A 23,544-nucleotide genomic window follows, 5' to 3' on the forward strand; every position below is an offset into this window, starting at 1 on the left:
GGAAGCAAGTCCCCGCAGCAATGTTCCAACATCTAGTGGAATGAGATGTTCGATGAGTGGATGTCCACATACTTTTGGTCATGTAGTGTACTTTGGCTGTGCTTGATTGAGCTCACCTGTTGTAATGAACTAAAAGAAAAGTCTCAAAAGTGTAAAGCCCACACATCTGGCACTCCAAGCAAAGTATTTTAAATATGAGCCTCCATTTTTTCCTGTTTCTATATCTCATTCATCATTGTCCTATGAAACCCCCATGAGAGATGCCCCACACCAAACCTGTTGTTCCTATGAAACCCCCATGAGAGATGCCCCACACCAAACCTGTTGTTCCTATGAAACCCCCATGAGAGATGCCCCACACCAAACCTGTTGTTCATATGAAACCCCCATGAGAGATGCCCCACACCAAACCTGTTGTTCCTATGAAACCCCCATGAGAGATGCCCCACACCGAACCTGTTGTTCCTATGAAACCCCCATGAGAGATGCCCCACACCAAACCTGTTGTTCCTATGAAACCCCCATGAGAGATGCCCCACACCAAACCTGTTGTTCCTATGAAACCCCCATGAGAGATGCCCCACACCAAACCTGTTGTCCTTTCCTTTTGTCTTGAAAGCAGTCTTTAGAAAACAGCCAGGACCTAAAGCTCATGTACAACCCTAGAGCTGAACTGGCACACTACTAGTCTTACACCTGCACAGCTACAACCCAAGAGAGGAACCAGACAGACTGCCAGACAGACAAACAAACAAACTGTTTACTTTTCAAGTGGTGTTTCTTGTGTAAATATTGGAACAGAACGTCAACACTTCTCTTTCCTCCTCTTCCTCTTCCTCTTCCTTCTCCTTCTCCTTCTCCTTCTCCTTCTCCTTCTCCTTCTCCTTCTCCTTCTCCTTCTCCTTCTCCTTCTCCTTCTCCTTCTCCTTCTCCTTCTCCTTCTCCTTCTCCTTCTCCTTCTCCTTCTCCTTCTCCTCCTCCCTCTCTCCTCTTCTTCATCCTCCTCCTCTCTCTCTTCTTCCTTCTCCTCCCTCTCCCCCCCCATCCTTCTCTCTCCCCCACCATAGATCCGGAGCACCATAGAGAACAGTTTTGTGGGCTGGGAGCTAGAAGAAGTCCTCCTGTTAGACATGTCTGTGGATGATGGAGATGCTAAGATCCAGAACCAGATGAAGAAGCTGCAGAGCCCTGTCTACCTGCTCTACTGCACCAAGGAGGAGGCCTACACCATCTTCGAGGTGGCAAACTCTGTGGGACTGACGGGATACGGATACACCTGGATCGTACCGTCGCTGGTGGCCGGCGACGCCGATAATGTCCCTGCCGTGTTCCCCACAGGTAGTTACTGGAAGGTGTTAGGATGGGGGTCAGGAGAAGGGTAGAAGGTTAAGGCATGTACTGATCTAGGAGCAGTTTACTCTTCCCAACTTTTAAACCTTATCAAACGGAAAATGCAAAACTGACCTTAGATCAGCGTTTCTGGGAAACTTAATCCTACTCTGGGTGAGCTCAACTGTAAAGGGTGTTGGATTTTTAATTAATGTGCACCTCTGTTATATGAGATGTCTCTCTCAACCTCTCTCTCCACCTCCCACCTTTTCACCCCCCATCCTTCCCTATCTCCCCCTACCCTCCCATCTCCTTCTCCCTCTCTCTCTCTCTCTCTCTCTCTCTCAGGGCTAATTTCGGTGTCGTATGATGAATGGGACTACGGTTTGGAGGCTCGGGTGAGGGATGCAGTGGCTGTCATCGCCATGGCGACTTCCACCATGATGCTGGACCGGGGGCAACACACGCTGCTCAAGTCAGGCTGCAACGAGACCCCTAACAAGAAGGGCTCCAAACAAGGCAACTCCAATGAAGTGCTCAAGTGAGTGCCCTAGATATGGGGGTACAGAGGGGTAGAAACATACACATAGAGTATAGTATGGTAGAGACTATAAGGACACTGCTGACCTGCAAAACGACTAACCATCATCTAAAACGGACCCTTACCTTAACCAAACCCTTAACCCTGACCCTAACCCTAACCCTAACCCTAACCTAATTTTAGCAAATTCTGAAATTAAATATCGGTTTGCAGGTCAGGAGTGTCCATATAGACTTTTCCGTACAGTACACACACACCTAGACACACATACAATACCCATGCACTTACACACACTCACACACATACAAACACTCGCTCACATACACACACACAGACCTTTGAGGAACATTGTCCTCTTTTTAGTCATCCCAGCAGAACCTAAAGAGAGGTGGATATGTACAGCCTTTTACAACAGCCTTCGTCTTATCTTAGCATTAACCACAATCATCATGAAAGAAAACATATTTTTCTTTCTTCATTTACTTGTTTTGTTATTTGGCGCATTACAGTACAGAACATTACAGTACACCCAGAACATGAATAATTAATCTCCATTTAACTTTATAGGGCTTTGCTTTTAGTGCCTGCATTGATCATAGATTCTGTGACTAATTGAATGCTTGAGGACAAGCGGATTAAATTAAAAAGGGGTCCAAAGAACAGTAGGAGGTTAGGAGGGGCATGGGTGTGAGTATGTGTGTGTGTGTGTGTGTGTGTGTGTGTGTGTGTGAGTGTGTGTGTGTGTGTGTGTGTGTGTTAGACTCCCTTCCTTTAGCACTGTTGTTGTGTTACTGACTGATGACGCTATTATCTCCAGAGTTACATTTACAGTCTATTAATGGAAGATATACTCGTACAAAAGCCGTCCCCCTCTCAATCCGCCTCGTTCCTTTTCTAAAAATAAACATCATTGTATTTTTAGTGGTTGGTTTGGATTGTGAAGTGGAATATGTGGGTTATTATTGTGTGTGTGTGTGTGTGTGTGTGTGTGTGTGTGTGTGTGTGTGTGTGTGTGTGTGTGTGTGTGTGTGTGTGTGTGTGTGTGTGTGTGAGATAAGCAACCTGGGTGAGAGTATAACATTTTTTGCATGTTTATTTGTTCTATTATCAGATGCAGTTATGCGTATACATCCCTCATCGCACCTTCCAACCAACAGGAATAAAATAACACAAATCCATGAATATTTCAATCCCCAACGGAGTTCCTTCTCTGTCACGAAGACCCAGAGTTGGTAGTTAGGACCTGGCATTCAATCATCCTCCTGGAGTACACCTGGGACCCTGGTCAAAACCTGACACACAAACACACACACAGGACCCTGCCATCGGAGATGGCTGTGGTGTTTCCACCCTAACCAACCAACCTCTTCCCTTAATCTCAGGGCTGAGCAGAGGTATAGAATGAGAGGTGATGTGACCCTAATGGCTTTGATGCCTCTACCCTCCTCCCACCCCCCTCCTGGCTGCCCTCTCCTCCCACCTTCACCCCCCACCTCCTCCTCTACCTCCTGGATGCCTGCCCCCCTCAACTCCCCCCAACCCCCCCAGTAACAGACAGAAGACCCTGTAGGCCCTAAGTGCGTCATGACTCGTGAACATGGTGGGATCTATGCCACCGGAGGATAGATAGTGTAATGCTAGATTTGCATGCCATGCTGTCAGACAGTGATGGACTACAGCAGGGGGGCTCAGTGAGTCACACTCTCTGTTTGGGGAGGAAGTGTGTGTGTTTGTGTGTGTGTCTCTGTCTGTGTGTGTATGTCTGTGTCTGTCTGTTTGTGCGTGTGAGCGTGTGCGTGCCTGTGTGTTACATTCTCTGCTGGTTTTGGGGGGCAGGTTGACCTCATGGGGATATAGCCTCTGACTGGAGGGTTGTCTAGTGTTTCTCCCTCCCTGCCACTGAGGAGAGGACAGAACAGGAGGTCTGGTGTAATGAGAAAATGTGCTGGAAGTGGTTTGGGATGATATGGGGCTTACTGGTGCGTATGGCTAGGGGACAGGTGTGGGATGAGAACAAGTGTGTGTGTGTGTACATGCGTGGGTGAGGGAGGGGAGGAAGTGTGTCATTTTCTCTTATACATATCTATGAAACCTATAGATTATAATAATAATATGCCATTTAGCAGACGATTTTATCCAAAGCGACTTACAGTCATGCGTGCATAATTATTTTTTTTTTTGTGTATGGGTGGTCCCGGGGATCGAACCCACTACCTTGGCGTTACAAGCGCAGTGCTCTACCAGTTGAGCTACAGAGGACCACATTATGCAATGAATGATGATTCATGTTCCTCATTAGTTCCCTTTTAGTCGGTCACTCCGTATAACATACTATGGGGAGTCAATGACCAATCATATTCACCTGAAGAAAACTGACATCACACCCAACAGGCCAATCGATGCCGAGCCTGCCCTCGGAAGCTACGTGTTCCTGGCTTTAATACCGGGTCTCACATTCATTTCCTCAATTCTTCGCTCTTCAGCTCGCCTGAAGGAAGAACATTCCACTCAATTTACAAACTTTTCAAGCACATGAAGTCTACAAGATTCAGCTCCGACTTAGGTGTCTGTTAGTGGGGAAGAGAGTACTAGATGTTGTGAGTTTTGTGTCTTGGTATCAGTTTTTGTGTTTGCTAAAACCCACTATTTTCTGCTCTGCTTGTGTAGCCAGTGCTTCCTTGCTTGAGTAAGATGGCCAGTGGTAAGAGTAAGTTAAAAAAGGCTAACCCGGGCCTCCCGAGTGGTGCAGCGGTCTAAGACACTGAACTGCAGAGGCGTCACTACAGACCCGGATTCGATCCCAGGCTGTGTCACAACCGGCCGTGACCGGGAGTCACATAGGGTGGCGCACAATTGGCCCAGCGTCGTCCGGGTTAGGGGAGGCTCATCGCGCTCTAGCGACTCCTTGTGGCGGGCTGGGCGCCTGCAGGCTAACTTCGGTCGTCAGTTGAACGGTTTCCTCCAACATATTGGTGCAGCTGGCTTCCGGGTTAAGCGGGCGGGTGTTAAGAAGCGCGGTTTGGCGGGTCATGTTTCAGAGGACGCATGACTCGACCTTCACCTCTCCCGAGCCTGTTGGGGAGTTGCAGCGATGAGACAAGATCGAAATTGGGGAGAAAAAGGGGGTAAAAAAAGGCTAACCCAGCGAGTTTTAACCTCCGTCCGTGCCCTATGGCATGTGGTTTCACAATTAAAATGAAAGATACTCACGAGTGCTGTCCTATTTGCCTGGGGTGGAAACCCGCTCAGGAGGTTTTGGCTCGGACCAGTTCATGTGACCATTGTCTCCGCCTGGGCTCAACTTCCATTGGGCGTCGGGCTGACTTTGTGAGAAAGATTGGGGCTGCTGGCGAAGGATATTCCGGTGAACCGACCTTGGGAATGGGGTTGTCTGAGGCCGGGAGAGAGCAGCAGCAGCGGTGGTTCGAGTTGACATGTGTGTCATCCCACCTGAGTGAGGCTCATTCCGGTTTCTCTGGCAGTGTTCAGAGTCCAGATTCCGGGGATGATATACTATCCCTGGTTGGCTCTGGAGGGTTTTTAGAGTGTGAATCGGATGACACCCGGCTTTGGATTCGGCGGGGGAGCGTGAACAATTGGTGGTTAATGCGCCTTTGATGGAGCTGTGTCGTAGGGCGGCAGATCACGTGGGGGTGGATTGGCTGTCTTCTCCCCCGCAGCGGAGTTCCTCCAGGTTATTTTAGATTGGTAAGTTAGTCTAGCGGCCAGCTATCTAAACTTGTAGTAAGCATGGTCGAATGACCAACCGGGGTGGGGCCCATTGATCATCAGTTATCATATTAAAATTTAAAACTGCAAACGTTTGCCTCCACCCTATGGCAAAATGTATATAATTACAGGAAATGCACTTTAAAACTAAAACAATTTCTCTTCGCTGTCACGAGGGGGGTTGCCTAAATGTTTTGCTCAGAAGGTGGGGGTGGGGGGGTATGGATGTGGGTACGCAGACCCACGAGCCACTGCGGACCCTCATGATGAGTATTCTGCCCTCGCAAAAGAGTCCCCTTCTTAAGCTTAGCAGACAGATAAACCCGGTACAGCTACTGTAGTGTTGAAGGATGATGTATTGCCACCACTTCGTAGGTACAGTAATAGTGTCTGAAATTAGTAAAACTGAAATATCCAAAGAAAAGAACAATGAGTATGACTTATTGTATGCTAGCTGAATACTAGGCTTAATTCTCAATAAAAACACAGCATGTATTTGTATACATGTTGTGATGTCACGAGAGGCTGTGTCCTGGAGGGACGTTACATCCCCCTGAGGTGGCTGCAAACCCAGACAGCTATGGCTCCATCTGCTGGTATGGTCGGGAACTCCACCCCTCTATGGCCAATCTTCCCACGCAGCTGAAACAAATGAGGAGCTGATGAGCTGAAGGTTTGGGAAGGGAAGAGACACAGTCTCCAACCTGGGCTCTCTGGAGGACAAGAGTGCTGCACGTCCACTTCCATGAGGAATATAAGGATTTGGAGATACTTACCTTTGGGAAATACTCACCTTTGGATATATGCACCTGTGGAAATACGTGAGAGACATTTGGAAGGACTTTTTGCTGGGTTGGCCACTAGCTGCAACGTGGACTACAGTAAGGCTGGGGAAAAGTTATCTGAGCGAGTGAGAATTATGATTTTGGATGTGGAAGAGACATCCCTGAACTGTTAACCCTTAAAGAGCCACAAGAGAACAGAATTTTGTTATATTTTCGTTAATTTCCCAAGACCTATAATAAAATCCTTGTTTTGTTTGAACCTTGTCTCCTTGCACTACTTGAGCAATCCCGCTGAAAGCTGTGTAGCCTCTCGTGACGTCACAGATGGTGGAGAATACGGGCACGCTCAAGCGTTAATAGTGCATGTCAGAGGAGGATACCGAAGGTTTGATCACCCAGTTTTCCAAGTTGGCCGTAGGCTCCCCGCCGACTGAAATGGAGGACATATTGAAAGCCCTTGTTGCTGGCCAGCAAGCCCAGATGCAAGCAAACGTGGCTCTCTTGGAGGAGCAAAAGAAAGCCAACCTTCTGAAGGCAGAGGAATTGCAGTTGCAGAGACAGAGGGTGGTCCAAAATACCCGCCCAATAAAGGCAAGTGACTTTATATCTAAGATGGGAGCTACCGATGACATTGAGGCATACCTGCATGCATTTGAGGCCACGGCCACTAGGGAAGCCTGGCCCAAGCAACAGTGGGTTGGTCTGTTAGCCCCCTTTCTAACCGGGGAATCGCTGAATGCTGTCCGGGACCTGGGCCCTGACCAGGTTACTGACTATGATGCCCTGAAGTCTGAGATCCTCAGCAGATATGGACTCACAAAGTTTGGTATGGCCCAGCGCTTTCACAGCTGGACCTTCCAACCAGACCAACCACCTCGGGCGCAGATGCATGAACTTGTCCGAATCGCAAGGAAATGGCTGGATCCGCAGAGGAATACAGCAGCGGCGGTGGTGGAGGCCGTTGTGGTGGATCGTTACCTACGCGCCCTGCCTTATGAGGCAAAACGGTTCATCAGTCAACAGGCCTTGACCACGGCTGATCTGACCGTGGAAGCTGTGGAAAAGTACCAGGCCACAGCGGAGATGCTGAATGCTTCCCGAAAAGACCCCAGGAGGGCGGCCCCACCACAAATGGGAAGAACCCGTCCAAAGGACCCCAAGGTCTCGAACCCAGCCACGTCAGGACTTATCCCGGCTCCAGGGGGAGCCAGAAACCAGGCGGGTCCAAGAAGAGTACACCAGGAGGGGGGAAACTCGACAGTGTTACCGGTGTGGGGAGATGGGACATATCTCCTGGCAGTGTGGGAAACCAGCCGATGAACCTATGCCCACTGCGGAGTCCTCCAGCTCAGCACCCACACACCGTTTTGCCTCGCTCTTGGGAGTCGTAGATGGCGGCCCAGATCGACCCCCCCACCTGCCCGGTAACTGTGAATCACCATGATGTGGAGGCCTTACTGGATTCTGGTAGCCGGGCCACCCTGGTGCGTAAGGATTTGGTGGGCCCAACGTGTCTGACCCCGGGGAAAGTCCTCCCAGTTTCCTGTGTCCATGGGGACACCAGAGAATACCCCATTACTGAACTTACAATGACCAGCACACGGGGAACCATACACACGACGGCGGGGGTGGTTGATTCCCTCCCCGTCCCTGTCCTAATTGGACGAGACTGCCCAGCCTTTTACCCACTCTGGAGAGAGTCTCAGGAGAGGATAACCCGAGTACCTCGGAAACGGAGAGGCAAGACTCATCCTGGGAAGGCTCCGGTGCAATCCTCCGAGTTACTCACTCCCGCCCGGGCTCTGATAGGGATGGCAGGTGCCCAGACCGACACCGAGACTGGTCCGGATACGGGAGAAGAGAACGCAGCCCAGGAAAGCGCTCCGTTCTCCAGTGAAGAAGACGTCCCAGGCACCCAAGAGCTTCCCCCTCTCACAGGCCAGTATGGTACGGCTCAATTACAAGATCCTACTCTTGCAAATGCCTTAAGAAATGTGCAGGTATTAGAAGGTGTAGTGTTAGGTGATAAGACAAACCCTACTTACCCCCATTTCGCAGTAAACCGGGGGTTAGTATATCAGATAGTCAAGAAAAATGATGAAGTGCATGAACAGCTCCTCGTGCCACAGCCCTATCGGGCCACAGTACTCAACCTAGCACACACCCACCCGCTAGGGGCCCACTTGGGGGTGGAGAAGACTAAGGAAAGAATCATGCAACGTTTCTTTTGGCCAGGAGTACACAAAGAGATAGAGAACTACTGCCGTAGTTGCCCTGAGTGTCAGCAGGTTGCGCCAAAGCCCACATATAGAAACCCGCTCATTCCCTTGCCCATTATCGAAACTCCTTTTGAGAGGATTGGATTAGACATAGTCGGGCCCTTACCGAAAAGTTCCAGGGGACATCAATACATTCTGGTCATTCTGGACTATGCATCCCGGTACCCGGAGGCCATTCCGCTGAGGAAGGCTACATCATGACAAATCGCCAAGGAGCTGTTCCGTCTCTCAACTAGTCTGGGAATCCCAAAAGAGATATTGACGGACCAAGGGACTCCATTCATGTCCAGGGTGATGAAAGAACTCTGTGCTTTACTGAAAATCAAACACCTGAGAACCTCGGTCTACCACCCCCAGACAGATGGCCTAGTCGAACGTTTTAACAAAACACTAAAATCCATGCTGCGGAAAGCGGTAGGGGAAGATGGGCGCAACTGGGATCAGCTGTTACCCTACATATTATTTGCGGTGAGAGAGGTACCTCAGTCTTCTACTGGTTTTTCACCCTTTGAGCTCTTGCTTTCCTACAGACCCAGAGGACTGCTCGACATCGCCAAGGAGGCCTGGGAGGAGCAGCCATGCCAACAGCGGACACTGATCGACCATGTCGGGGCTATGAGGGAGAGAATGAAGGCCATCTATCCCATGATGCGGGAACACCTGGAGGCCAGTCAGCGGCAACAGCAAGCCTCCTACAACAGATCTGCTCAACCCAGGGAGTTTAAGCCGGGGGACAGAGTGCTGGTCCTGGTGCCAACCGTTGAGTGTAAATTCCTGGCAACCTGGCAAGGACCATATGAGGTCATGGAACGCATGGGAGAAGTAAACTACAAGGTGAGGCAACCAGATAAAAGAAAAACTGAGCAGATTTATCATGTTAACCTTTTAAAGAAGTGGCACGCCAGAGAGGCGCTGTTCAGCTGTCTACCCCCCACAGAGACCAAGGAACCGGCGCGAGAAGAGGTTCAGCTGGGTCCAAATCTGTCCCCACATCAACGACAGATGGCCCTGGAACTCGTGGAGCAGAACCAGGATGTCTTCTCCTCCCTTCCCGGTCACACAGAGGTGGTCCAACATGAGATCCGCACCATGCCTGGCCGAACGGTAAACCAGCGCCCGTACCGCGTGCCAGAGGCTCGTAAAGTGGTTATACAGAAGGAGGTAAGGAAGATGCGGGAGTTGGGAGTAATCGAAGAGTCCCACAGTGCCTGGGCAAGTCCCATCGTACTAGTTCCCAAGCCAGACGGTTCAGTACGATTTTGTAATGACTATCGAAAGTTGAATGAAGTGTCTGAATTTGATGCATACCCAATGCCTCGTGTCGATGATTTAATAGACTCCTTGGGGCATGCTCGTTTCCTAACCACTCTTGATCTCACAAAAGGCTACTGGCAGGTGCCCCTGACCCCGGCGTCTAAGGAGAAGACAGCCTTTGCCACCCCGGAGGGGCTCTACCAGTATACCCGACTTCCGTTTGGTCTCCACGGGGCACCTGCCACGTTCCAACGCCTGATGGATCGAGTCCTTGCGCCCCACAAGAGGTACGCAGCGGCTTATTTGGATGATGTTGTTATACAAAGTCCGGATTGGGCCAGCCACATACCCCGGGTACAAGCGGTGCTGGATTCGCTCAGGGAAGCAGGGCTCACGGCAAACCCGAAGAAGTGCAAGCTGGCCTTCAGTGAGACAAACTACCTGGGGTACACCATTGGGCGGGGGTTGGTCAAACCACAGGAAGCCAAACTGCGGGCCATACAGGACTGGCCGCAGCCCATCACCAAGAAGCAAGTAAGGTCATTTTTGGGCCTCGCTGGCTACTATAGACGCTTTATTGCAGATTTTGCTACCATAGCTGCACCGTTGACGGAGCTGACGACCAAACGCCACTCACGAATGGTGAAGTGGAACCCTGCGGCGGAGGCGGCTTTCCTCAACCTGAAGCGAGCATTCTGCTCCAGTCCGATCCTGGTGGCACCAGACTTCAAGAAGGAATTCATTGTCCAAGCGGATGCTTCGGAGGTGGGTCTGGGTGCTGTCCTCACCCAGGCACATGACGGTGAAGAACATCCCATTCTCTACCTAAGCAGAAAGTTACTTCCAAGAGAGAAGAACTATTCAACGGTGGAGAAAGAATGTCTGGCTGTAGTCTGGGCCCTGGAGTCCCTTCGGTTCTATCTCCTGGGCCGACGTTTCATGGTGGTATCTGATCACGGCCCTCTGCAGTGGATGGCCAAGAACAAGGAATCAAACAGTAGAGTAACCAGATGGTTTTTGAGCTTGCAACCGTTTAACTTTTCTGTTGTCCACAGGGCTGGCAAGCACCACGGCAATGCGGACGCCCTCTCCCGGCGTGATGCCTTCTTCGCTGCCTTTACCCGACGAGGACGTCGGTCCCGAGGAGGGGGATGTGTGATGTCACGAGAGGCTGTGTCCTGGAGGGACGTTACATCCCCCTGAGGTGGCTGCAAACCCAGACAGCTATGGCTCCATCTGCTGGTATGGTCGGGAACTCCACCCCTCTATGGCCAATCTTCCCAAGCAGCTGAAACAAATGAGGAGCTGATGAGCTGAAGGTTTGGGAAGGGAAGAGACACAGTCTCCAACCTGGGCTCTCTGGAGGACAAGAGTGCTGCACGTCCACTTCCATGAGGAATATAAGGATTTGGAGATACTTACCTTTGGGAAATACTCACCTTTGGATATATGCACCTGTGGAAATACGTGAGAGACATTTGGAAGGACTTTTTGCTGGGTTGGCCACTAGCTGCAACGTGGACTACAGTAAGGCTGGGGAAAAGTTATCTGAGCGAGTGAGAATTATGATTTTGGATGTGGAAGAGACATCCCTGAACTGTTAACCCTTAAAGAGCCACAAGAGAACAGAATTTTGTTATATTTTCGTTAATTTCCCAAGACCTATAATAAAATCCTTGTTTTGTTTGAACCTTGTCTCCTTGCACTACTTGAGCAATCCCGCTGAAAGCTGTGTAGCCTCTCGTGACGTCACAATGTACATAAACACAGAAATATGCAGCATTATGCATTAAATCGGATGTAAATAATTCCCAAAAACATGACAAGATCAAATGCACTGAACAGATGTGGCTATCAAGAAGATTCATAAATCTCATTAAAACGATCATCTGTACAAAATATCATCATGAATTGAATGCCAAATATGTTATGATTAATTTTATTTACAGACAATGCTTCTACTAAATGATAGCAAGAAGGACGGAGTTTGATAACGTCTGCAGCTCCACAGTGTGACTTTCACCATTTTGGAATGTAAACAATTATTCTATGACTATGCAGGTTAGAACTTCAATGTTACTTATCAGTCTCAGGAGAGAGGAGTAGGATAGTCTCTGAGACTGGACGCAGGAAGGTCTTGCATGACCCCTCTCTTGCTGTTTTGACTTCGACCTTTCTCACTTTGCCATCTCTGCCGGGAAAGGTCTTTGTGACGATCCCCATGGGCCAGTCATTTATTTTTGCTTGGCTGTCTTTCAGCACCACAATGTCTTCTGGCTGAAGATTGGGCTGCTCATTTTGCCACTTCCGACAACTCTGCAGGGAAGGAAGATATTCTTTCTTCCAACGGTGCCAGAAGGTGTCGGCAAGGCTCTGTACTTGCTTCCATTGACGGCTGAAGAGGTCTTTCTCATTGAATTCCCCTTGTGGAGGGGGAACGGCAGCAACCTTTTAGGTCAGGAGTGTCCCTGGTGTCAAGATGAGGGGGGAGTCTGGATCCGTAGACACAGTAACCAGTGGACGAGCATTCACAATGGCTGAGACTTCCGACATAAATGTGGTCAAGACTTCGTGAGTAAGCTTGGATGGACCCACCTTCAGCAACATGAAATCCAGGATGCGCCTCGTGACTCCGATCATTCTCTCCCAGCTGCATCCCATGTGAGACGAGTGCGGTGGGTTGAAGACCCAAGTACACCCCTTGTCACTCAGGTAATCTTGAACTTGCTTGTCACTCTGAACGGACTCCATCTTTAGCTCTCTGCAAGCCCCAATGAAGTTTGTGCCACAGTCGGACCTGATTTGTTTGGCTGGTCCTCTGATAGAAAATAACCGCCACCGAGCATTTATGAAACTCGAGGAGTCCATTGACTCAATGACTTCAATGTGTATGGCCCTGGTGCTCATACATGTGAACAGCACAGCCCAGCGCTTACTGCTTGCTAGGTCACCTCTGGTGTGATGTGCTGTAACCATCCATGGCCCAAACACATCCAAACCGACGAAGGAGAAGGGAGGGTCAGTGCTAAGGCGATCCACGGGCAGGTCAGACATCTTCTGAGATTCCATCTTCCCACATAATCTTCGGCAAATTACGCATTGGTAGAGTGTGCTGCTTACGCAAAGTTTCCCACCAATGACCCACAGACCAGCTTCTCTCAAAGCACCCTCAGTGAAGTGGTGACTTTGATGGTGGACCTGCTCGTGGTGGTGGCGGATGAGTAGAGTAGTGACGTGGCTCTTTCCAGGGAGGATGAGAGGGTTGATTTCATCTTGTCCAAGGTTTGCTTGGGACAGGCATCCTCCAATCCTCAGTAGGCCTGAATCATCGATGTAGGGGCACAGACTGAAGAGTGGGCTGTGTTGCAGACTGCGTGTTATGATGGTCTTCACCTAATCCAGGTCCTCGATGGACAGAGTTTGTCAGAGATGTGCCATCCTTTGCAGCTGCTGCTTTGTTTGAAGGAGTGAGCAATGTGCACAGGCCGAGCTGTTGCATGTGTCAGTGCTTGCCAGCTTGAGAACCTCTCAAAGCGCTTGGGGTCGAACTTCTTACTGGAGACGTTGGTGGCGTGGCAAGCCACTTTGGGGCAGATCTCGACATCAGATCCGGAGTCAACCAAGTCGAAAGGTGTCTGAGGGGTGTCTGGTTCTGCTAACCTGAGCAAGGAAGCTGGTCCTGTCAACCATGTGCTGTGAGTCAGGCTTCCTGCTGGGACTGATCTCGAGGCATGATCAGCAGGGTTCTGGTCAGTAGGAACGTGCTTCCACTGCTCTGGGTTGGTTGATCTCCTGATATGCTGCACCCTGTTGTTTACATCCACATAGAATCGTCTGGAGTCGTTGTGAATGTAACCCAGGACTACTTTACTGTCGGTGACAGCGTCAAGTTGGATGTCAATCTCATCGATGATTGCTTCTGTTATTTCCACAGCTAGAACAGTAGCACACAGCTCGAGTCTTGGAACAGTGATCTCAGCACGTGGAGTGAGCTTGGCCTTGCCAAAGATGAAGCTGACATCTATGTTCCCACTAGCATCAGTGGTCTTCAGGTAAGCTACTGCTTCGATGGTGTTTGCGGATACATCACAGAAGACGCATGTCTCTTTCTTGTGTGCTAGGCTGAGGGAGGTGGAGGTGTATGTACGGGGAATCTTGACCTGCTCAAGCTCCTTCAGTGAGTCTCTCCAGAGTTTCCATTCCTTGAACTTCTCTTCTGGGAGAGGAGCGTCCCAGTTGCAGGCCTCCATAGTAAGCTCTCGGAGTCGAGACCTTCCTTGAATGGTTACTGGTGCGGCAAATCCAAGCGGATCGAACAGGCTGTTGATCGTTGACAAGACTCTACGTCTAGTGTATGGTTTCTCTGCTGAGGACACCTGAAATGTGAAGACATCCTCTGCGACATTCCAGCTCACCCCAATACTTCTCTGCATTGGAGGGAAGTTGGCGCTCAGATCCAGGTCCTTCAGCCCCTTAGCTAGGTCGTCTGGAGGAAAGGCTCTCATGATCTCTGCCTTGTTAGAGGCGATCTTGTGCAAGCGTAAGTTGGAGAGGGCCAACATCTCTTGAGCATTGTGGAGAAGAGTGATGGCTTCTTTCTCTGTGGGGAGGGATACGAGACCGCCGTCGACGTGAAAGTTCCTCTCGACAAAGTGCCTTGCCTCTGCTCCATGATCCCTCTCGCCCTCTAAGGCGGCTTTCCTGAGCCCATACATGGCCACTGCTGGGGATGGGCTGTTACCGAAGACGTGGACCCGCAACTTCATCATCCAGGTCGTTATTGCGGTACCAGAGGAATCGCAGGTAGTTCCGATGGTCTTCACGAACCACAAAACAGTGAAACATCTGCTGCACATCTGCTGTCACAGCCACTGGCTCTTTTCTGAACCACAGTAGTACCCCAAGCAGACAGTTGTTCATGTTGGGACCGGTAAGCAGGACGATGTTCAATGATACCCCGTCATGCTGGGCGCTGGAGTCAAATACCACTCTTATCTGTCCAGATTTTTGTGGATGATACACCCCGAAGATTGGAAGATACCAGCACTCTTCATCTGCTTGTAAGGGTGGAGCGATTTCAGCGTGTTCATTCTCGAAGATCTTGCGCATAAACTCAATGAAGTGGTCCTTCAACTCTGGACGTTTCTTGAGCGTGCATGTGAGTGAAGTTAGGCGATTGTTGGCCTGGGCACGGTTGTTGGGGAGAAGTTGCGGTGGGCTCTGGAAAGGGAGCGGAGCAACCCAGCTGTTTGATGCATCCTGATGGAACTCTTTCTCCATCGTCTCCATCATCCTTTGTGTTGCAGAATACAGACTCACCCATGAGACTTACTGTGTCGGTTGGCATTTCTCTCAGCTTCAGGGACGGGGTGGCAGAACTTTGAGGCTGAGGGGTATGGCTGAAGCTCTCCTTGACATGGAAGATGCTGAGACATGGACTCATGAGGCTGGGGTGCCCATTCTCAAGAATGTTTGTCTTGAAGGCATTGACTGGTGAAGGCTTGTGTGCCCCTCTGAGACAGACATCTCCCACTATCACGCAGCCGAGGGTTAGGCGCTGTGCGAAGGGGGCGTGCAGGAGCCCGTTGCACTGCTCTAGCACCTTGTGGACCTGGATGATGTCTCTACCTAGTAGTAGCAGGATCTCAGCCTGAGGTTCCAGGGGAGTTATCTTGGTGTCTAATCAAATAAAATAAAATCTTATTTGCCACATGCGCTGAATACAACAGGTGGAGACATTACAGTGAAATGCTTACTTACAAGCCCTTAACCATCAATGCAGTTTTAATAAAAAATTTAATAAAAAAAGTGTTAAGTAAAAAATAGATAAGTAAAAAATAAAAGCAAATAACTAAAAAGCAGCAGTAAAACAAAATAGCAGTAGGGAGGCTATATACAGGGGAGTACTGGTACAGAGTCAATGTGCGGGGGCACTGTCTAGTCGAGGTAATTTAGGTAATATGTACATGTGGGTAGAGTTAACGTGACTATGCATAAATAATAAACAGAGTAGCTGCAGCGTAAAAGAGGGGGATGTGGTGGGGTGGGGGAGCAGTGCAAATAGTCTGGGTAGCCATGATTAGCTGTTCATGAGTCTTATGGCTTGGGGGTAGAAGCTGTTAAGAAGCCTTTTGGACCTAGACTTGGCGCTCCGGTACCGCTTGCTGTGCGGTAGCAGAGAGAACAGTAAATGACTAGAGTGGCTGGAGTCTTTGACAATTCTTAGGGCCTTCCTCTGACACCGCCTGCTATAGAGGTCCTGGGTGGCAGGAAGCTTGGCCCCAGTGATGTACTGGGCCGTACGCACTACCCTCTGTAGTGCCTTGCGGTCGGAGGCCGAGCAGTTGCCATACCAGGCGGTGATGCAACCAGTCAGGATGCTCTCGATGGTGCAGCTGTATAACTTTTTGAGGATCTGAGGACCCATGTCACATCTTTTCAGTCTCCTGAAGGGGAATAGGCTTTGTCGTGCCCTCTTCACGACTGTCTTGGTGTGTTTGGACCATGATAGTTTGTTGGTGATGTGGACACCAAGGAACTTGAAGCTCTGAACCTGTTCCACGACAGCCCCGTCGATGAGCGTGCTCAGTCCTCTTTTTTTTCTGTAGTCCACAATCATCTCCTTTGTCTTGATCACGTTGAGGGAGAGGTTGTTATCCTGGCACCACACGGCCAGGTCTCTGACCTCCTCCCTATAGGCTGTGTCATTGTTGTCGGTGATCAGGCCTACCACTGTTGTGTTGTTGGCAAACTTAATGATGGTGTTGGAGTCGTGCCTGGCCATGCAGTCATGGGTGAACAGGGAGTACAGGAGGGGACTGAGCATGCACCCCAGAGGGGCCCCCGTGTTGAGGATCAGTGTGGCTGATGTGTTGTTACCTACCCTTACCACCTGGGGGCGGCCCGTCAGGAAGTCCAGGATCCAGTTGCAGAGGGAGGTGTTTGGTCCCAGGGTCCTTAGCTTAGTGATGAGCTTTGAGGGCAAAATGGTGTTGAACTCTGAGCTGTAGTCAATGAATAGCATTCTCACGTAGGTGTTCCTCTTGTCCAGATGGGAAAGGGCAGTGTGGAGTGCAATAGAGATTGCATCATCTGTGGATCTGTTGGGGCGGTATGCAAATTGGAGTGGGTCTAGGGTTTCTGGGATAATGGTGTTGATGTGAGCCATGACCAGCCTTTCAAAGCACTTCATGACTACATACGTGATTGCTACGGGTCGGTAGTCATTTAGGCAGGTTATCTTAGTGTCCTTGGGCACAGGGACTATGGTGGTCTGCTTGAAACATGTTGGTATTACAGACTCAGTCAGGGACATGTTGAAATTGTCAGTGAAGACACTTGCCAGTTGGTCAGCGCATGCTCGGAGTACACGTCCTGGTAATTCGTCTGGCCCTGCGGCCTTGTGAATGTTGACCTGCTTAAAAGTCTTACTCACATCGGCTACAGAGAGCGTGATCACATAGTCATCCGGCACAGCTGATGCTTTCATGCATGCTTCAGTGTTGCTGGCCTCGAAGTGAGCATAGAAGTGATTTAGCTCGTCTGGTAGGCTTGTGTCACTGGGCAGCTCGCGGCTGTGCTTCCATTTGTAGTCTGTAATAGTTTTCAAGCCCTGCCACATCCAACAAGCGTCAGAGCCGGTGTAGTACGATTCAATCTTTGTCCTGTATTGACTCTTTGCCTGTTTGATGGTTCGTCAGAGGGCATAGCGGGATTTCTTATAAGCGTCCGGGTTAGAGTCCTGCTCCTTGAAAGCGGCAGCTCTACCCTTTAGCTCAGTGCGGATGTTGCCTGTAATCCATGGCTTCTGGTTGGGGTATGTACGTACGGTCACTGTGGGGACGACGTCATCGATGCACTTATTGATGAAGCCAGTGACTGATGTGGTGTACTCCTCAATGCTATCGGAAGAATCCCCGAACATATTCCAATCTGTGCTAGCAAAACAGTCCTGTAGCTTAGCATCTGCGTCATCTGACCACTTTTTTATTAACTGAGTCACTTGTGCTTCCTGCTTTAGTTTTTGCTTATAAGCAGGAATCAGGAGGATAGAGTTATGGTCAGATTTGCCAAATGGATGGCGAGGGAGAGCTTTGTACGCGTGTCTGTGTGTGGAGTAAAGGTGAGTTTTTTTTCCTCTGGTTGCACATTTAACATGCTGGTAGAAATTAGGTAGAACGGATGTAAGTTTCCCTGCATTAAAGTCCCCGGCCACTAGGAGCGCTGCCTCTGGATGAGCGTTTTCCTGTTTGCTTATGGCCTTATACAGCTCATTGAGGTGGTGGTGGTAAATAGACAGCTACGAAAAATATAGATGAAAACTTTCTTGGTAAATAGTGTGGTCTACAGCTTATCATGAGATACTCTACCTCTGGCGAGCAACACCTTGAGACTTCCTTAGTATTAGATTTTATATAACAGCTGTTGTTTACAAATATACACAGACCGCCACCCCTTGTCTTACCGGAGTCAGCCGTTCTATCCTGCCTATCCTGCCACTACTCGGTGAAACATAAGATATTACAGTTTTTAATGTCCCGTTGGTAGGATAACCTTAATCTTAGGTTGTCCAATTTGTTTTCAAATGATTGAACATTGGCTAATAGGATTGATGGAAGAGGCAGTTTAGTCGCTCGCCATCGGATCCTTACAAGGCACCCCGACCTACGTCCACGATATCTCTGTCTCTTTCTCATGCGAATGACGGGGATTTGGGCCTTGTCGGGTGTCTGTAGGATATCCTTTGCGTCCGACTCGTTGAAGAAAAAATCTTCAGCCACGAGGTGAGTAATCGCTGTCCTGATATCCAGAAGCTCTTTTTGGTCATAAGAGACGGTGGCAGAAACATTATGTACAGAATAAATTACAAATAACGTGAAAAAACACACATAATAGTACAATTGGTTACATTACATTTAAATTTTAGTCATTTAGCAGACGCTCTTATCCAGAGCGACTTACAGTTAGTGAGTGCATACATTTTTTTTTCATACTGGCCCCCTGTGGGAAACACGTTTGGTAGAGCATGGCACTTGTAACGCCAGGGTAGTGGGTTCGATCCCCGGGACCACCCATACGTAAAAATGTATGCACACATGACTGTAAGTCGCTTTGGATAAAAGCGTCTGCTAAATGGCATATTATTATTATTATATTATATTATATTATATTATATTATTATATTATTATATTAACACACATCAACACAGGACAGTGCCCCCCAAGTGGTCAACAATGGAATTACACGATAGCCTAAAGGAACTCAAACCCAACTACAGGGGCCAGAACAATGAGTTCTATTTTTTTGTGGCACCCACCCTCATCAAAGTTGCCGATCCCTGATGTAGAGGGTATGGAGGAGGCGGGGCTCGTTTACACACTGTTGAAAGTTGGAAAGCTGGCAATATACTTCCTCCAGAGGCTAACAAGGGGGCTAATCCTAGCACGGTGCTAACTAAATGGCATATATTATTATTATTATTATTATTATAACAAATAAACAGTGCCAGGTCTCGTCGGATCAGCAGGACAAAGTGTACCAGGCTGAGGGTGTGGCGGCACGGTCGTTGAATATGGTTACAATGCTTCAGATGTATCATTTTGATTTGTTGCAGGAGCTGAATAAAACCGTGGAGGCGGGAAAGCCGGTTTCAGAGCTTCTCGACGAAATCCATGCTATGCCTGACTTTGTGCTGCGTCTGTCCCTCTGTACTATCCTGGCTGTTGGGAAAAGTATGGGAGCAACGGTGGTGGCTCAGCGCCACCTCTCGTTGACGTTGTCCCAGATTCCTGAGAGGGACAGGCAGGTGTATTTGGATGAGCCAGTTTCGCCAACAAGGTTATTTGGCTGGGCTATGGAGTGCTTACTGGCCTGTTTCGAGGAGAAACAAAACAGGACGCAGCTCTACGGGTACTTTTCCCACAAAAATCCTTCGCGGGGGAGGCTTGGCAGTTCCCGAGGTGTGAAGGAAAGGGTCCAGGCCAGAGGCGGGTTGCCTCGAGCCAGGGGGCGGCTTCGAGGTCATTTTTGACCGTCTTGGTGCTTCTGGGCAGCTGCGGATGTCTAGGCACAGATTCTGTGCTGGGTCGAAGGAAAGCGGGGTGAAAGCAGATTCTTCCACGGCGCGGGGGAAGAAGCAGACCTCGCAACCCTAGCTGGAGTCCGGGGGAGGAGGCCTGTTCTCGGGGCCCTCCTCCCCAAGCATTTACTGTGGAAACAATGCTCCCAAGTGGCTCGGTCAATGAGAGCAAGTTACTGGTTGCCGAACCAGTGTCCTGAGACCTGGCTTTGGTCCTGGACGCTCTGTGTGAGCCTCCGTTTGAACCATTGGAGTCTGTGGACCTGAAGGTCCTTTCCTACAAGACTGCCCTGCTCAAGCCCTTGGCATCGGCCAAGCACGTTGGGGATCTCCACACGCTACCAGTACACCCTTCCTGTTTGGAGTTCGCGCCTGGCGACTCCAAAGGGATGTTAAGTCCTAATGCAGCTTTTAATAATAATAATAATAATATGCCATTTAGCAGACGCTTTTATCCAAAGCGACTTACAGTCATGTGTGCATACATTTTTACGTATGGGTTGTCGCGGGGATCGAACCCACTACCCTGGCGTTACAAGCGCCATGCTCTACCAATTGAGCTACTTGGGACCACTTTTGGTCCCAAGGTTATGCCTATGTCTTAAAGGTCCCTGGCTTTCAAGCTGTTCCCTTTCTCACCTTCTCTGTTTGTGAGGTTTATTGCTTGGATGTAACTGCTCCCAGTGTAGCTCATAGTGTTCTTATGGCTGGGTCGGGTAGTGGGTGTTAGGCAGCGCGCAGATTGAGAATATATCCGGGCTACCACAGTTCCCTGTGGGTTTGGGCCTTGGGCTGCCGTGGCAGCACGCAAGTACACAGTTTCCAGGTTACTGCAGGTTTTCTGTGGGTTTGAGCCTCGGGCAGCCGTGGTTCATCAACTCAGGTCGATGCTATGTAGCGTGCGTTTGCGCTTTACGAAGTTACGACAGGTGTTCTGTTGTTTTGGACATGCGGTTCCTTGTAGGAGCTTTGAAATGTCAGGCTCGCAAGGTAAGTATTGTTCTTGGAACTGTGGGGTTTATGGACTGCAGTGGCAGCGTGGCAGTGCACATAGCCAAGTTGCAGCAGGTTCTGGTTCACTATATGGGGCTCTGACAGCTCAGGCTTCTCGGGTAAGTATTAAGGAAAGAGGTGGCTTCTATAACCCCTTTTTGGAGCCGGTGGAACCTGTCTGTGCTTGGGCTGCCGTGGGCCTCCTAGTTTGGTACCCTCTGAGCCGGCTTGGGGGAGTGATTGTATGTCCCCATAGTATGTAATACTGAGTGACCGACTGAAAAGAAACATACAGTTATGAATATAACTACTGTTCCCTGAAGGAGGGAACGAGGTATAACATATTTAGCCCCCACGCCGTCAAGGGGTTTGGGCTCGCTGAAGAGCGGTACTGAATTGAGGAAATGAATGCAAGCCCCGGTATTTATAACCAGAAAGGCGGGGCTTCCGAGGGCGGGCTCAGCATCCATTGGCCCGTTCAGTTCTTCAGGTGAATACGATTGGTCGTTGACTCTCCATAGTATGTTATACCTCGTTCCCTCCTTCAGGGAACAATAGTTATATTCATAACTGTACATTTCCTTTCCATCGGTCACAACATCCTTTCATGTGAGCTTAGTATCTAGATATTTGTGTTTGGCTCTATTCCTGTGCTCTACAAACACGCGCACACACAACACACAACACACACGTCTGTACTACACAACACACTACAGTAAAGTATGTGGTGCCCGCAGTGGTCTGACACTCCTGCAGGTCTCTCATGCGTGTAGTACGACTGACATGTTATTCTCATCCTCTTTCACAGATAAAGTGGTTTTACCTCAGGCTGAATCAGGAAAAGACTGGATCATAGAAGCTCTAAATGGCTACCACACACAGACACACACACACACCTGGGACCCTGCCATTGGGGGTGGCTGTGCTGTTTCCACCCTAACCAACCAATCTCATCCCTTTATCTCAGGCCTGAGCGGAGGTATAGAATGAGAGAATACAGCCATAATTTGGTTGGCTAATAAATCATTGTCCTGTTTATTGGGGCAGAGATGTATTTAGTGGACTATTTCATTGTGCTTTTGGGACATTGAGTTAAAATGGACTCTCCTTTTGACAGAACCCTATGGAACTGGGTGAGAGAACACATCCCTATCTTTCTGTCTCTTGCTTTTGTGGTTTCGCTTTTGTGGTTTCTATCTTTCCTTTTTCTTTTTCTTTTTCATTTTCACTATTTTATATTACCCTTTATCTCCTTTTCAGTCTCTCTCTTTGTCCGTTCCCTCTACCTCATTGCCACTTTCCATTCTCTCTTTCTCTCATTCACTCCACTTTCCTCTCCCTTTCTTTCTGTCTCTCATTATCAGCACTGTTCGCTCCTCTGCTCTTATGCAGTCCATTCCTGCCAAAAAGCTCTTTCAATTAGCTGAAGTTGAATCGGAAGGCCCTCCATTCCACTCCTCTCTCTCCCTCTAGAAAGCATTGTTTGTGTGGAAGGCAGCCGCCAGCACATCATCTTCCCTGACACTACCCTATCAGACTAGTTATCTCCTATCTTTCAACTCTACTACACACTGCTACTCCTCTCTCTCTCTCTCTCTCTCTCTCTCTCTGTTTCTCTCTCTCTCTCTCTCTCTCTCTCTCTCTGTTTATCTGTTTCTCTCTCTCTCTCTCTCTCTCTCTCTCTCTCTCTCTCTCTCTCTCTGTTTCTCTCTCTCTGTTTCTCTCTCTCTCTCTCTCTCTCTCTCTCTCTCTCTCTCTCTCTCTCTCTCTCTCTGTCTCTGTCTCTCTCAGTTCAATTCAATTCAAAGGGCTTTATTGGCATGGGAAACATATGTCGCTCTCTCGCTCTCTGTCACTCTGTTTCTCTCTTACTCTGTCTCTCTCTCTCTTATTGTCTCTCTCATAACCTCTCTCTCTCTCTCTCTCTCTCTCTCTCTCTCTCTCTCTCTCTCTCTCTCTCTCTCTCTCTCTCTCTCTCTCTCTCTCTCTCTCTCTCTCTCTCTCTCTCTCTCTCTCTCTCTCTCTCTCTCTATCTCTCTCTCTCTATCTCTCTATCTCTCTCTCTCTCTCTCTCTCTGTCTCTCTCATAACCTAATAATAATAATAATATGCCATTTAGCAGACGCTTTTATCCAAAGCGACATACAGTCATGTGTGCATACATTTTTATGCATGGGTGGTCCCGGGGATCGAACCCACTACCCATGCTCTACCAATTGAGCTACAGAGGACCACACTTGTCTGTCTGTCTGTCTGTCTGTCTGTCTGTCTGTCTGTCTGTCTGTCTGTCTGTCTGTCTCTCTCTCTCTCTCTCTCTCTCTCTCTCTCTCTCTCTCTCTCTCTCTGTCTCTCTCTCTCTCTCTCTCTCTCTCTCTCTCTCTCTCTCTCTCTCTCTCTCTCAATTCAATTCAATTTCAATTCAATTTAAGGGCTTTATTGGCATGGGAAACGTATGTTAACATTGCCAAAGCAAGTGAAGTAGATAGTAAACAAAAGTGAAATAAACAATAAATATTAACAGTAAACATTACACTCAGAAGTTTCAAAAGAATAAA

The 23,544-nt window shown here is 49.1% G+C and overlaps 1 protein-coding gene across 4 annotated transcripts in view; it reads left to right on the forward strand.

The window, feature by feature from the left end:
• grin2bb (glutamate receptor, ionotropic, N-methyl D-aspartate 2B, genome duplicate b) overlaps nucleotides 1-23,544 on the forward strand; it is a 141,314-nt gene that overhangs the window by 75,608 nt on the left and 42,162 nt on the right. For all 4 annotated transcript variants that reach the window (XM_045213272.1, XM_045213275.1, XM_045213274.1 and 1 more), the window contains 2 exons: nucleotides 1,068-1,338; nucleotides 1,678-1,870. In XM_045213272.1, the coding sequence (XP_045069207.1) occupies nucleotides 1,068-1,338; nucleotides 1,678-1,870 (464 nt within the window). The remainder of the gene's footprint in view (nucleotides 1-1,067; nucleotides 1,339-1,677; nucleotides 1,871-23,544) is intronic.

The sequence above is a fragment of the Coregonus clupeaformis genome, unplaced genomic scaffold (assembly GCF_020615455.1).
Source record: "Coregonus clupeaformis isolate EN_2021a unplaced genomic scaffold, ASM2061545v1 scaf0095, whole genome shotgun sequence".
Taxonomy (NCBI): domain Eukaryota; kingdom Metazoa; phylum Chordata; class Actinopteri; order Salmoniformes; family Salmonidae; genus Coregonus; species Coregonus clupeaformis.